We start from the raw sequence: 13,883 nt of genomic DNA on the forward strand, positions 1-13,883 counted from the left end.
TCTAGCTGCAGAAACAACGTAACCAGTGGGGCGGTGCCTGTTATTTCGAGGTGGCATGAACGCAGCATTATCATCTGCGCCTACGTCATGGCATACGTGTCATCTTGCACATGCGCAGAACGGATTGTGCAGGTGGAACGGATCGGGTACTGACAACAGGTCTGTCTTTCGACGTTGACGGCTCCTCCATCTTGAGTTTTGATTTGAACCTTTTTCCTATCCAGAAACTACACAGGCAATTGGATGATAGAGACATCTAGTGGACAAACGAATTAACTGCTTGTCAAATTAAAACATGGTTAGGCTTTCATAAAAAAGTTGCATTGTTTGCATGATAAAATGTAATCAGGTAATCCTCAACAATGTAAATGTAATCTGATTACACATTTTTTAAATTGTAATCTGGGTTGATTATAGTTACTTGATTTTTGTAATCTGATTACGTAATCCAGATTACATGTAATCCGTTACTACCCAAACCTGGTTATTCGTTAGGGTACCAGATCACCCAGGAAACTATCTCCTACACTGAAATACAGTAAATGCTGTTATCTTTAAATTCTCTTTTTTTTCTGACTAATGAGAGTTGAATATGGAGAATATACCAACCATTGAGGTATTAACAGTTTACAATTTACTGGAGTTGCTGCTATGTTCATTTGTTTTGTTTTTTACACTTTAATATACAAATATTTACAGCAGAGATAGCCAAATCTGTTGCCGTCACAGTTAACATGAAAGGCAAACCCCTGGTGAACCTCAAGCAGGAGACAAGCATGTAGCCCGCCAGCATGTTTGTCACACTTAGCCTTGCTTTTCTGTGTGAAAAACTCAGTAACTTATGTGAGTTCAGATCCTGGTTCACGGTCGGATGGTGTCCTTTTACAGTAATTAACCATATACAGTATATTTAGCACTGTATGTGAGTTGAGCAGGGAACACTATATATATATATATATATATATATATATATATATATATATATATATATATATATATACATACATACAGTACAGGCCAAAAGTTTGGACGCACCTTCTCATTCAATGCGTTTCCTTTTTATTTTCATGACTATTTACATTGTAGATTCTCACTGAAGGCATCAAAATTATGAATGAACACATATGGAATTATGTACTTAACAAAAAAGTGTGAAATAACTGAAAACATGTCTTATATTTTAGATTCTTCAAAGTAGCCACCCTTTGCTTTTTTAATTAATACGGGAAACAATTCCACTAATTAACCCTGACAAAGCACACCTGTGAAGTGAAAACCATTTCAGGTGACTACCTCATGAAGCTCATTGAGAGAACACCAAGGGTTTTGCAGAGTTATCAAAAAAAGCAAAGGGTGTCTACTTTGAAGAATCTAAAATATAAGACATGTTTTCAGTTATTTCACACTTTTTTACGTACTACTAATTCCATATGTGTTCATTCATAGTTTTGATGCCTTCAGTGACAATCTACAATGTAAATAGTCATGAAAATAAAAGAAACACATTGAATGAGAAGATAATCAAACCTATATATTATATATATATATATATATATATATATATATATATATATATATATATAGTGTCAGCATTAGGTCCTGAAAACTGTACTGGTGGTGGCTTTAAAACAAGCTGCTAAGGGCTGAGATACAGGTTTTACCATAACAGAACATACAAGGGTTTCATCCTGAACGTCTCTCTGCCACAGCATGCCCATTAGGCTTCATGATGCAGTGTGCAGTAATTGGTATTTTTGAGCCTCACGCTGGGCTGGAGACTGTCTGATATCAGAGCTGCCAAGAACACATGACAAAACCTGTACAGTGAGCAACATCACTCAGATAAACATCTCTGAGGATGAACAAACTCCACTGTTTTACTGACAAAATTCAATCTTAGATTTTGTTGGGAGAGGTTTGGTTTTCGTTCCACATCCTGCTATGATGTACTCCCCTTCAACCTCACTGTATATCATAAGCATGAAGCTACAATCCCTCCCCCAAAGGATGATGGTTGTTGCATATCACATATAGCGAGCATACTCAATAGGATGACCTTAACACAGCTAAAGGGAAGTTAATAAATTAACATATTTAAAAATAATACTCTGTGTCATCAAAATTGGCAGTTTGGTTTTTTACAAATGGCAAGAGGGTGGTTGCCCCTTTGATGTGGTAATAAGCTGTTTTGATTTCTGTGTGTCAAGCATGTTTAATGGTGAGAGGCATTCCCAACAGCCACTACTTCAAAATCAATTAAAACTATTTTGCTAACAGCCCTGCCTGGTTCAGAAGGAGGAAAGTAATTCTCCCACCCCTCCGCCTCACTCTCAAACATACACTCGCAGTCATAAGAATGTGGTCTAAGAAGAACGTAGATATGGATGGGTAAGCGAGAGTAGGCTAACTCCTGGATTCAGCGTTATCTTCCCGTGCATGTGTGCTGCTCATTATAACTGGCTTGCAGTAAAGCATGTAGGCCTATACAGCGGACGTGGGCCAACTAGACCAATAGAGGCTTTAGCAGATATATTCTTTTTACTTATTCATAAGCATATTTGCAACAATTAGAATTGATTGCATGCACAGTACATTTGTTGTTTCTAAAGGGGGATAAGCAAATTTGTAGAGTTGACCTCTGACAAAATCAAAAGGGAAAAGTGATTTTTAATTATAAAAAGGCTTAATCCACTTTTGATTGTTTTGAATCACGGTGCAGCTAATGATTATCAGCCATGCAATCCAAGCCAAATCTATCAACAACAATCTAATTAAGTATTTCCCTGAACTTCCTGTAGCATTTACAAGTCCTTCAACTAATATCCCCTGGAACATTTAATATGCCAGAATTAATATCATATGACATGACTTGTTGACTCCAAATATCCTATTGATTTTAAATGATGTATTTTTTTGCAGCTTCTCTCCCTCTACAGAACAGTGTTTCTCCAGCAAGACAGTCAGTCACCAGGAGCAAATATATAGTGTACCTCTGTTTATGAATGCTGAAGGACATGAAAAGCCCACATGAATGTTGTTGAGATGAAAAAGGAGAGCAGGCTCAAAGGCATGTTAGGGACAGTGTTTTGCATGGGACTGCTAGCATGAGATAGCATTTGCATCAGAGGCTGTGTTTTTAGGTAGCAGGTGTATGTGTGTGTGTGTGTGTGTGTGTGTGTGTGTGTGTGTGTGTGTGTGTGTGTGTGTGTGTGTGTGTGTGTGTGTGTGTGTGTGTGTGTGTGTGTGTGTGTGTGTGTGTGTGCGCCCACCCGCCCACATTGATGAATATGCAAGTGTGTTTGTTTAAGAAAGTAAAGTGCATGAGTCAGACTGAGGTAGGCAGCCAGCTCATGTTTCTTCCTTTTGGCAGGCAGCAGAGATAAGATCGGACCGACCTAATCATTTACTGTAAGAAGCCCTGGGCTTTGCTAAACAACACACACAACCGGCTGAGAAATCTTTATCTCTTAACTCTCATGTCCCATTATCAGTGCACAGATTGCCTTGATCTAAATATGATGATCAGAATTATGGAATATGATCTTTGTAAATTGCGTTACCTGATCATCTATACTCAATTTCATTTTCCGTGGTAGCGCTCAGGTAAAACAAGCATAAAAACAGGTAGATAGATGGACAGATAGATAGATAGATAGATAGATAGATAGATAGATAGATAGATAGATAGATAGATATATAGATTGTAAAATGTAGATTTTACTTCATTGCTACAATAAGCTATTACAGGACCTTATCTGAGTCACTTGCTGTCCACCAAATGTATTGTGTGACTTACTGTGTGTCATTGCCACCAATACCTCAATGTGACCTTTAACAGGATTTAATACTTGTGTCCATTAGACAGTGGCATTATCAGTTGTCCCATCTCAGATTTCACTGCTAGTGATGATGTCACATATTTTTCTCAGAACTGTTGCAGAAACACAACCAAACAAGTTCATGGCTTAGCAATTTTGGTATTGTTTTCAGATTTTCAGAGGTTTAGGAGCTCACTCAAGGACGAGAGGACAGAAGTATTTGCAGATTAGGGTAACATTGCTCCTTGCTGGCAACCATAGGGTTACATATTATGTTGTGTTTGAATACAACTTAAGTCAATTCCCTAACTTGTGTTGTATGGAATAGTTTTTTCTTTTGGGAAACACAATTATTTGCTTTCTTACTGAGAATAGAGTGAAAAGATTGACACCCCCACTTTCGTAGGTAGTTAAGCGTAGCATGGCTTGGAAGCAGGGGAAAACATCCAGCTCAGCAAAGCTTACAAATTAACACATTTTATCATGGCTTGCATCCCAGTGTATGTTGGGATAGGCTCCATCCTCTTGGCGACAGTATTAGACAAGTGGAGAAAAGAAAAACTGACCTGCTAGCACACCGGATGTAATGTCCATTTCACTAATTATGAGCCAGTTTTCTATGAAATAATTGCTACTGAATGTCCCTGCTCTCAAATGAAACCCATCCTTTATTACTGTATGCCACTTTCAGACACAAACACCATGTCTGACACGGGTTTGACCCATTTAATAATTAGTAAACTACTCCTGGGTTAATGACATCAGTCTAATGGCCACTGGTGTTTACTGTAATATGCATCACTGCTAAATTACAGAAGCATACTAGACCTAAGTCTGCAAAACAGAGCAGTAGACGTTTAGTTCAATAACACTGGTTGTTCAACAACAGAAAGCATAAATTAATGTGTTAATTAAGGATTTTTATTTATATAGCCTATATATATCTTACTTATTTAGATTTTCTTGTGAATTCTTCAATATGCAACTATAACAACTCATAATAATGTTAAAGAGAGCAGCATAAATATCAGTTTAAAGGAAGTAAAGTTGACACCAAAATGTACGCTTGAGGTTGAAGTAATCCAATAATAAAAGCATATAGTAGTCCTATAATAATTGTTAAATACCTTTCATACAACTTCAAGCAGTGTCAGACCTGTGGTCAATATTTTTCAGCAGCAGGGTTGTGAACCCAGGTCGGATATGAAATGTTGTGTGGTTGTGTTGTGTTGGTCTGAGGGGGAGTAACAGACATGTCCCTGCATAAACTGAGATCTTCTGTTTGAAATCTATTTAACTGCCATGATTAAACTCAATATACCCTATAATTGCTCCAGACTTTACTGTCACTCTAGTCTATATCCTTGATAGTCTATATCCTATCCGGAGCAATCCCGGAAGTGGAAGCACTTCCGGGATTGCTCCGATAGAGCAGGAAATTCCGCCGGATACATCTATTTTCGCCGATGTACGTTTCCTTTCGCTTTCTTTGTGTTGGCATTTTAAACGCCGGTGGATTTATGAGGACTATGGTTAACTGCTCCTCATATCTCTGCATGATAAATTGAGACAGCTAACTCGACTATCTGTCCAATCTGAGTTTTCTCTTGCACAATTGTTTTACTTCGGCTCCGTGCGGAGCTTAGCCACCCATGATGATTGTGATTGGTTTAAAGAAATGCCAATAAACCAGAGCATGTATGCAGTAAGATAAACCTGTACTGTACAACCAACTACAGTTATGTTATATTCCTCAGTTTATAAATAAAATTAATAAAATGATGTAGTGAAACAATGTAAAAGTAAAGGATGTAGGTGAACACAAGTAAACATCAGCACTCAGCATGGTACGTACTAGCATGTATCTATTACTGTAATTAATAGAATTTCACATGCAGTGCCCCTCTTTTGTTACCAGCTAGGATAATGCTGTGATTACTGGTGGTGTATTACAACTGTGCCTTCAAAAGCCTTCTCTGCCCACATTCTTCCTCTTCCAGCCATGAGTCATGTCAGTTTTACATGGGTGTGTGGTGAGAATTAGTTACCTTGTTCTGCATACACAAAGGAAAAGCTCCAGTAAGTGTGACCATGAAAAGTAAATGATGTTTTTCAGCGTGGAGTTGATAGATAGCATCTGCTTTGTTGTTGTTGCCCAACAGCAAAAAAGGACAAGCCTGTACCTGCGAGGGATGATAATGAAATGTGTGCCTGTTGTGTAATGTGGTTTGTGTTTTGGGGCGTAAAGTCGAACAATCTTCACAGTGTGTCTAAGCTCACCTTGATGCCCTTGTTGTCATGAGCTATTCGCTAAGTATAAATAGTGTATGTGAGTATGTATGTGTGCTTGCGTGCATGTGTGTGTGTGTGTGTGTGTGTGTGTGTGTGTGTGTGTGTGTGTGTGTGTGTGTGTGTGTGTGTGTGTGTGTATTGTGCGGGTGTGCGTGTGTGTGTAAGTGCGTGCGTGTGTGTGTGTGTGTGTGTGTGTGTGTGTGTGTGCGCGCGCGCGCACGAGTGTGTCTTACTCTGTCCAGTGCATTACAAATAAATGATGTATGACAATCAGTTTCGTTTGCACGTTGGGCAACACCCAGATAATAAAGATGAGAAAGAAAGACAGAGAGAAGACAGGAAATAATATTAATAAAAAATAAATTAATTACACAAATACATGAACCTTACTAAAAGTATTTTTTAATGAAGATCCCAGATAATTAGTTATGCCTAATGCATTGAATGAACAAGTACACACAGCTGTCCTTCATGACACAGGAGGATTGTACACCGCTGCCAAAAAAACAAGTCATAATTATATCTTGCTCTGTTATTCAGTGACCTGGTAGCTCTGCTGCTGACACTGTCTGTATATTAACACCTGGAGTAACACAGTGTAATAATACCTATAGTAAGCCCACCTAGGCTGGGTGATCTATTGTTGCTCGAATGTTCAAGTGCTTGTTCACTTCATTAAAAACCTTAAATTGTCACATTCAGCTATAGAGTAATCCTTTGCAATTAAATAAATATAGGCTATTTCTTGCAACCACCTGTCAGCTTATGATTGCAGAAATTACAGTTGGTACCGCCATTGTCTTTTTGAACTGTTATTATTTAAAAACATAGGTTTGGTTATAAAAAAAAAAATAAAATTTTTTATAAAAAATATTTTGTGCCGACTGTAAGTTTGGATAACTGATCTATAGCTTTTGGTTTTTTTTTAAACAGCTTGTGACACTTGATTTATAACATAAAGGCACAATTACATCTCTGACTAGACCAGCCTCAGCTGTATATAATCAAGGTTATCTGACAATGCAGTGTGTAATCTTCCGAGCCAATGTGAAGTGTGGCGTGAGAAATTGGAGTGTATTACTGTGGAGTGACTCAGCTCACATTAAATCCTAGATAGAAGAGTGGCACTCTTGAATCTGGTTGGTCCCAGCTGGAGTGTTGCCTTCTGCCTGCTGTCTGTCAGTCTGCTGACTGTCAAAACCCACAGTATATGCAATATGTCAGGTTGGTACCTGCAACTTTACACTAGATACGCTCATGGCCCTCTAACAGAGGCATAATAACCTGCTGCATGTGTATAGATTAGGAGAAATGTTAGGATTGTTAATGTGTCTATACTTTTTGATGGATTGTGAAGTAGTTTTGCAGTTGTTCTCCCCATAAGCAATGCCCAATCTCTTTTACCTTATAACCCCACTTTTACTGTTTAATTCAGATGAACCACATATTGCAGCATTACTTTTGTTTGACAATAAAATGTTTTACTTTATCTGTTTTCTGTTTATCTTCACCCATCTGGATTATTTCTCCATTCCTTTCTGCCTTGCTCTTTCACTCATTTTAGGGAAGCCTCTTAGAATAAGTATGACCAGAAGGAATTTTAAAAGTTCGCTTTTTGACTCCATCATAACAAAGAGCTATTGTTTACTTATTTATAATTATTTCTCATTTGTTTCAGAGATCATTTGTGTAACAGTCGGGCTTATTGTATCCTCTGTGTGCCTGAGTTTACAATTGGGCTTCATCAACAAAATAGGTTCCCATCTGATTCCATGTTTGTGTGGTTTCACATGTACACAGGCATCTGTATGTGCACGTTTGCATTAATGTTTGCATCTGAATGTGTATTTGCTTTTGACTGTGTGTGTTGGCTCTACACATTGTGTAAAACTAACACATAACTGTGAAACTTGAGAAAAATGCACAGAGACATCCAACAGTAATAATCCATATACTTTTGGGACTTACTATGACAATGTGTGTATGATAAAATCAGTGAACAAATCTCTCTCAATTCAATTCAATTCAATTCAATTCAAATGGGCTTTATTGGCATGAAAGTTTCAATAACAATGTTGCCAAAGCATGTGTGTGTATGTGTGTGTGTGTGTGTGTGTGTGTGTGTGTGTGTGTGTGTGTGTGTGTGTGTGTGTGTGTGTGTGTGTGTGTGTGTGTGTGTGTGTGTGTGTGTGTGTGGCCTTTGAATGAATTAATTTTATTTTGAAAGGTCTTTCAGCTCTTTGAAATCTGAGATTCATCTTGTTAAAACAAATGTTCCTTGTTTCATTGAATGTGTTAAATTGTAGGATAAAAGTGCATCTGTGTCTCAAACTCACATGTCAAACAGTGACCACATATTCTGTTTTCTTTTGGTTGCCATGATTTTTTGTGTCTTTACTCTGATTAGTGTTTGGAGAGCAGTGTTGCTGTGAAGCTGGTCAGAGTGTGTCTGAGAGGGGGCAGTTAGCCTCAGTACCATCTCTCTCTCTCTCTTTCTCTCTCTCTCTCTCTCTCTCTCTCTCTCCACATCAAGCCTCTCTCTGCTATCCTATGTAACCTTGCTGACACCAGCACAACAGATGCTGTAAGGGTATTATATATTATTATTATTATAAATATTAAGATTAAAAAAGAAACAGTGCTGAACAATTACGAAAGATACTGGTTAAAAGAAGATGGCTGTAGCTATCAACACATTATTTAGGTGATAGACCCTGTTATGAAGTGCACACAATGCAGACTCCTCTGTTTCCATGGAGACCTTTGTGATCCCCAGCACCCACTATACTTGCAAACATTCCTTTAAGCATTTTTCTCTCAGCACACATACTTGTGGATAGTTGCCAAAACTGGCGTGAGGGGTCAAAGGTGATCTCATCTTCAGTGCTAACATGGTGCTCAGCTCAAACAATGCTACCACCGCTTTTTAACTGCCTCCCTGTGCAAACTGTGCCATCACTCGTCCATGCAATAAGGAGTCTGTGGAGAACTGAGCTAAATTTAGGTTCAGCAATATGTAGACCAGGTGTAATGCACATGGCCTACCTAGCCAGCTCTGTATTAATTCAGCTGCAGAGGACCTGGATAGACCTTTTGGAGAAGCTGAACCAACAGCCCACATGCTTCATACCAGTGTCTAATCCTATTCTGGCTTACTTTTTGTTTGCAGCAATGTCTGCTAAAGCCTTTGTTTTTTATCTATGTAAACATGCTAAAAGCCTCTCTCTTTTCTGATCATACTATGACACAGTTTACGACAGAAGGAGGAAGAAAGAGTCTCTTTGTTTCATTAACAGTTTGGTTAACTGTTATTTAGATGTGAGGTTTTGATTTATTAACGTGTTGTATTCTGTAAACATCTTTTGTAGTGCCTCAGGGCTCAGACCCATTTCACCGGTTGTTCACCGGCAAGTCTGAGCTGAAATCCATGAGCACAGCAAAGGTAAAAAAAATTTTTTTTACTGCTTCCAAAAAAATGCTATTTTTGTTGCATTGAGGCAGTCTTCGGAATTGCAATTCCCAGTTGATAAAGGGAATACCAGCTAGGTCCATTACTTTTTGAATGCACATGCAAAGGCCTGCTCATTTATTTATGTAATACAAAGAGGGGAGCTTTGGGTTTTACTTAATTTAGAGCTTTTTAGATTTTATATTTCTCTGTCTCTCTCTCTCTCTATATATATATATCCTTTCCAGAAAGCAACACTCTTTCACAACTTCCCACCAAAGCAGTATTATCTCATTGTGCTATATTCTGTTTCCCTGTAAACTCCCATTCACCCTGTCTATTTTGAGATCCTACTAATATTGCAGTACAAAGTCGTGCCAATCAATAGACCTCGGCTTATGTCAAAGTAATGCTTGGTTTAGCTACTTATGATCTTAATCAAAGAGCGATATAATTTGCAACTTGCAATCTCTGAAAGGTGAATAGTAATGTGTTGGGGGGGGGGGGGAGCTTTTGTTCTGATATAGTTCCCAAGCAGAGTGGCACCTCATTATGCTGATTGCCAGTTGTGTGTATGGTGGCGTAGTAGGGGAAAATAAGAGGGTTTGAGCGATAGGCCTATGCCATTTCTGTCTATGAGACACAGACTGCTGGCTGAATTATGCATGAGAAGGTGACTTTTGTGATCAGCACAAGACAAGTAAACACCATAAATGAAAAATCTAAATCACTGTGCACTTCAATATGCAGTATAATATGATGTGTTCCATAATGATTCATGTAAGCCTTAAAAAGTGGTCGAACTTTACCCTGCAAAATAAAAAGCTGAGAAAATTGGTAGCTTTATAGACTTAATTATCCTCCACTTCGCTTAACCTATTCAAACATCAACGTCCTGGCCTAGAATTTAAATTCAGAAATGCAAATTTGGCCTCTCCCACAGTGGACAGTGTCCCACACTGTCAGGGCGTGGTCTTCGATAGGGGGGGGGGGGGGGGGCAGACAAGGCACGCTGTTAAGTTTTCAAACTGCACAGGCAAACAAAAGTGATTTGCCAAGCAGGAAGTCGGGAAATAACCTTGGGAGGAGAAACGCGGTGGACTGATTGTGTCTGGGACCAGATCACAGCATTTGTCAGACAGATTATAATTAAGCAGTAGTGTTTGAACTCATGAGCAAAGCAGCTATCTTTGGCTGTTAAGCGTCTTGTTTTATACGCTTGTCTTTGCGCATTTTAGTGCTATGAATTAGGATACACTGGCTCAGGTGTATTGGTGGTACAATTGAGATCCCAGTGTTTGGAGTCAAAGTCATTGATTAATCTGATTTATTGTGTCAGAGCACAAAGCCTTGTCTGCTTCATCTAGAGCGCCCGCCCATTGGGCTTTCTGCGGAGAGATAGTGGGAGATTGATTATAGTCTCCGGGATTTGCCGTGGAGCCAGAGCCTGCTTGGACTGCGATTTGCTCTCCTATCAGTGAAAGAGAGGAGAATCCTAGCAAGGACCTGTTTCAGCCGGACTCCACACCGACAGCACTCTCAGATCCCCTGTACACATTTAGCCTGCATGTCTGTAATCAGGTTTTTATAATACGCGCAAGTCACGCTGGACTTTCGTCTTTTACCGAGGAGGCTGCGAGTGTGAATCGCCTCCGCAGTCTCGGATGCGTAGTAAAGGGGGAGTGGGTTGGGTCGCCTAGGCGCCTGGCATACACACACGTCGTCAGCGATAAAAAAAAAAAAGAAGCAAGATAGGTTAGGGTGAAAGCGAGGGGAAGCAACACCCGAGGCTTTTTTAATCAGGAGGACACCGAAGAGGTGAGTCGGACACTGCCAAACCGCCGGACTCACCGGCTGTGGATCTGACTCTCAAGACAGGCACCGACCGCTTTTGTCGCCCGGGATTCGTACTTCTTTCTCATTCATGACCAGCGGTTAACCACACTGTCAAGCCCGACCAGACACCCCCTCCTCCTCCTCCTCTGAAGGGAATATTACAAGTGAATCTGCGGGGCAACACACAATGGCAACCGATGCGCTCCTTCTTGCCTGTGCGCTGCTTGGTAAGTAATCTAAAGAAGCTTTCATCTGTGCCGTGAATTTCCCCTCTCTGTTTAGATTAAGGAGGCACACCTGTATGACACATGTAGCCCATATTTTAGTTGGGATGTGGAGAGCAACTAATACTCATGATGATTCAGGTAGAAGTAGGCTACATCGATAATCACTGCAATAATGACAGATGTGTGTGTGTGTGTGTGTGTGTGTGTGTTTAATGTGTGTGTGGTGAACTAGGTTAATGTGATACTTTCAGTCACAGATTAACCCTATACAGTCTGACCTCCTGTGTTCATGAGCTCATCATATGGGCAACCTGCTATTGTCTTTAGTTAACCCCCACACACATACATACAGTAGCCCCCCCCACCACCACACACACACACACACACACACACACCTGGATCACACATCACCAACACCCAAGGCAATGAAGTCATCCAGGGGTGTGAAGACACATTATCAGCTTTGTTGTACAGTAAGTCATCTCTCTGTGTAAAGCCACTGTTCAGTTCTTTCTCACACATTTGTAACTTACCTGCAGTTCATTGGATTTCACAGACAAATGTGAGATGGATCATATACAGCCGATGACACACAGTGACACATACACTCATACAGCCATGATTGCTGACACACTCATACACACAGTACATCCTGCCTGTGAACTGTCCCAAACAAACACCAGATGGCTTTTCTGTTCCTGGATGGGGAGGCCTGTCAGCGCTGCTGGGGGACAGAGGAGGGGGGCGGGAGTGGGAGTGGAAGTCAGCCCGCTGGAGGCCCCCATTTGGCCAAGAGGATTACCAGTCTGTGCCTTGCCTCACGTCTCCTTTCAGCACACCAGAAGTCACTTTCACTGGGATTGGGGGCTGCAAATGACTTTTCCCAATGAAAACGTGAGATACATTGTTCTGTGTACAGCAGAGAAGACTGCACACAGTCACAATACAGATCTAATCTACGGTGTAGGCTGGATAAAGGAGGGTTTTCATATTACATAATATCATATGGTTACTAAACGGTAAGCAGTTTAAGGTGGTAAACAACATTTCAGGTGTTATGAAAGAGAGGTTTTACTTGATGTCTCAGTGTTGGCACAAACCACAAGAGGACTCAAGATACTTTCTAAATGCTGTTATGTTCCCAGCATTATTGGAGATATTAGGCTGGCAATTCTCCTACATGTGATATGCTGCAAATAAATCCTCCCAGAGCTAAATAATTTGTTGACAGAAAATAAATTGGTAACAATTTGGATAATCTTTTTTTGTTGTTATTTTGGAAGCAAACATGACAAAATTGTCTGGTTCTAGCTTCTGAAATCAAGTATTTTGTGATAGTCGGCGTACTATCTTTGGGGCTGGTTAGTCAGACAAAAAAATACATTTGAAGACGTCACAGTGGGCTCGGGGACCTTGCGGGTGTAACGCACAGCTTTTCAGCGAAATTCGCTGTTTTGAATCAATATGTCATCCACGTGAATTGTGTAGATCCGTAGAGTTTTTTTGCCTTCAGAATTTTGGTGTGCGAAGATGATCTTAACACACACAGGTTGAAGGCAAAAGGCTGATCTGGTCTCACTAAATGATACAACTATGCTCCAGTAATACAACATTGGTGCTAGTGTATAAATATTTATGCGTGGCAATATATTGCCATATCAATTGTTCATCCCTTTCACAGTGTGCATGTTCAAGCATCTTTTAAATGAGTTGTGCTTGTGTCTGTCTTTTGTATGTGATCAGCTGTCTGATTGTGCCTTGTGTCAGCTGGCACATGTGTTTGCACTTGCAGTTTTTTGGGAAAGAAGAATAAAATAAAGTTGGATGACAGCCATGTTAGACGGAGGCTTTATCAGTCATTGTTAAACCCAGAGGTGCCACTTATATCAGGGTTATATCTGCTGCTGAGTTTTCAACCAGGTGTGAGAGGGTTGTGCGCAGTGCACTTGCTTATTTGTGTCATCAGGGTATATGATATAAAGCGTATAAAAAGAGTTGCCTGAAGGAATAAATGTTTAGCTTTACAAACAGGATGTCTTCCTTTACCCCCACAGAGAGTGAGAAAGATGTCATGCTTTTTGTGTGGTGTAACAATGTGCTTATTTTGGGGTGTTCTTAGAATAGAATTTAGAATATCTTTATTGTCATTGTAACAGATACAACGAAATTAAGTGCAGTCCTTGTCCGTGCCAAACATCTATGAGGTAATATATACCATAATAAATACATAGTAAAAAAAGCTACTACTGCAAACCTATTATA

General features: G+C 39.8%; 1 protein-coding gene across 1 annotated transcript in view; it reads left to right on the plus strand.

The window, feature by feature from the left end:
* The first annotated feature begins 10,610 nt into the window (after positions 1–10,610).
* Positions 10,611–13,883, plus strand: part of igsf3 (immunoglobulin superfamily, member 3) — a 71,260-nt gene continuing 67,987 nt past the window's right edge. Inside the window, exon 1 of the mRNA XM_039817708.1 lies at positions 10,611–11,621. Within this exon, the coding sequence (XP_039673642.1) occupies positions 11,582–11,621 (40 nt within the window). The 5' untranslated portion in view covers positions 10,611–11,581. The remainder of the gene's footprint in view (positions 11,622–13,883) is intronic.

Source organism: Perca fluviatilis, chromosome 12 (assembly GCF_010015445.1).
Source record: "Perca fluviatilis chromosome 12, GENO_Pfluv_1.0, whole genome shotgun sequence".
NCBI lineage: Eukaryota > Metazoa > Chordata > Actinopteri > Perciformes > Percidae > Perca > Perca fluviatilis.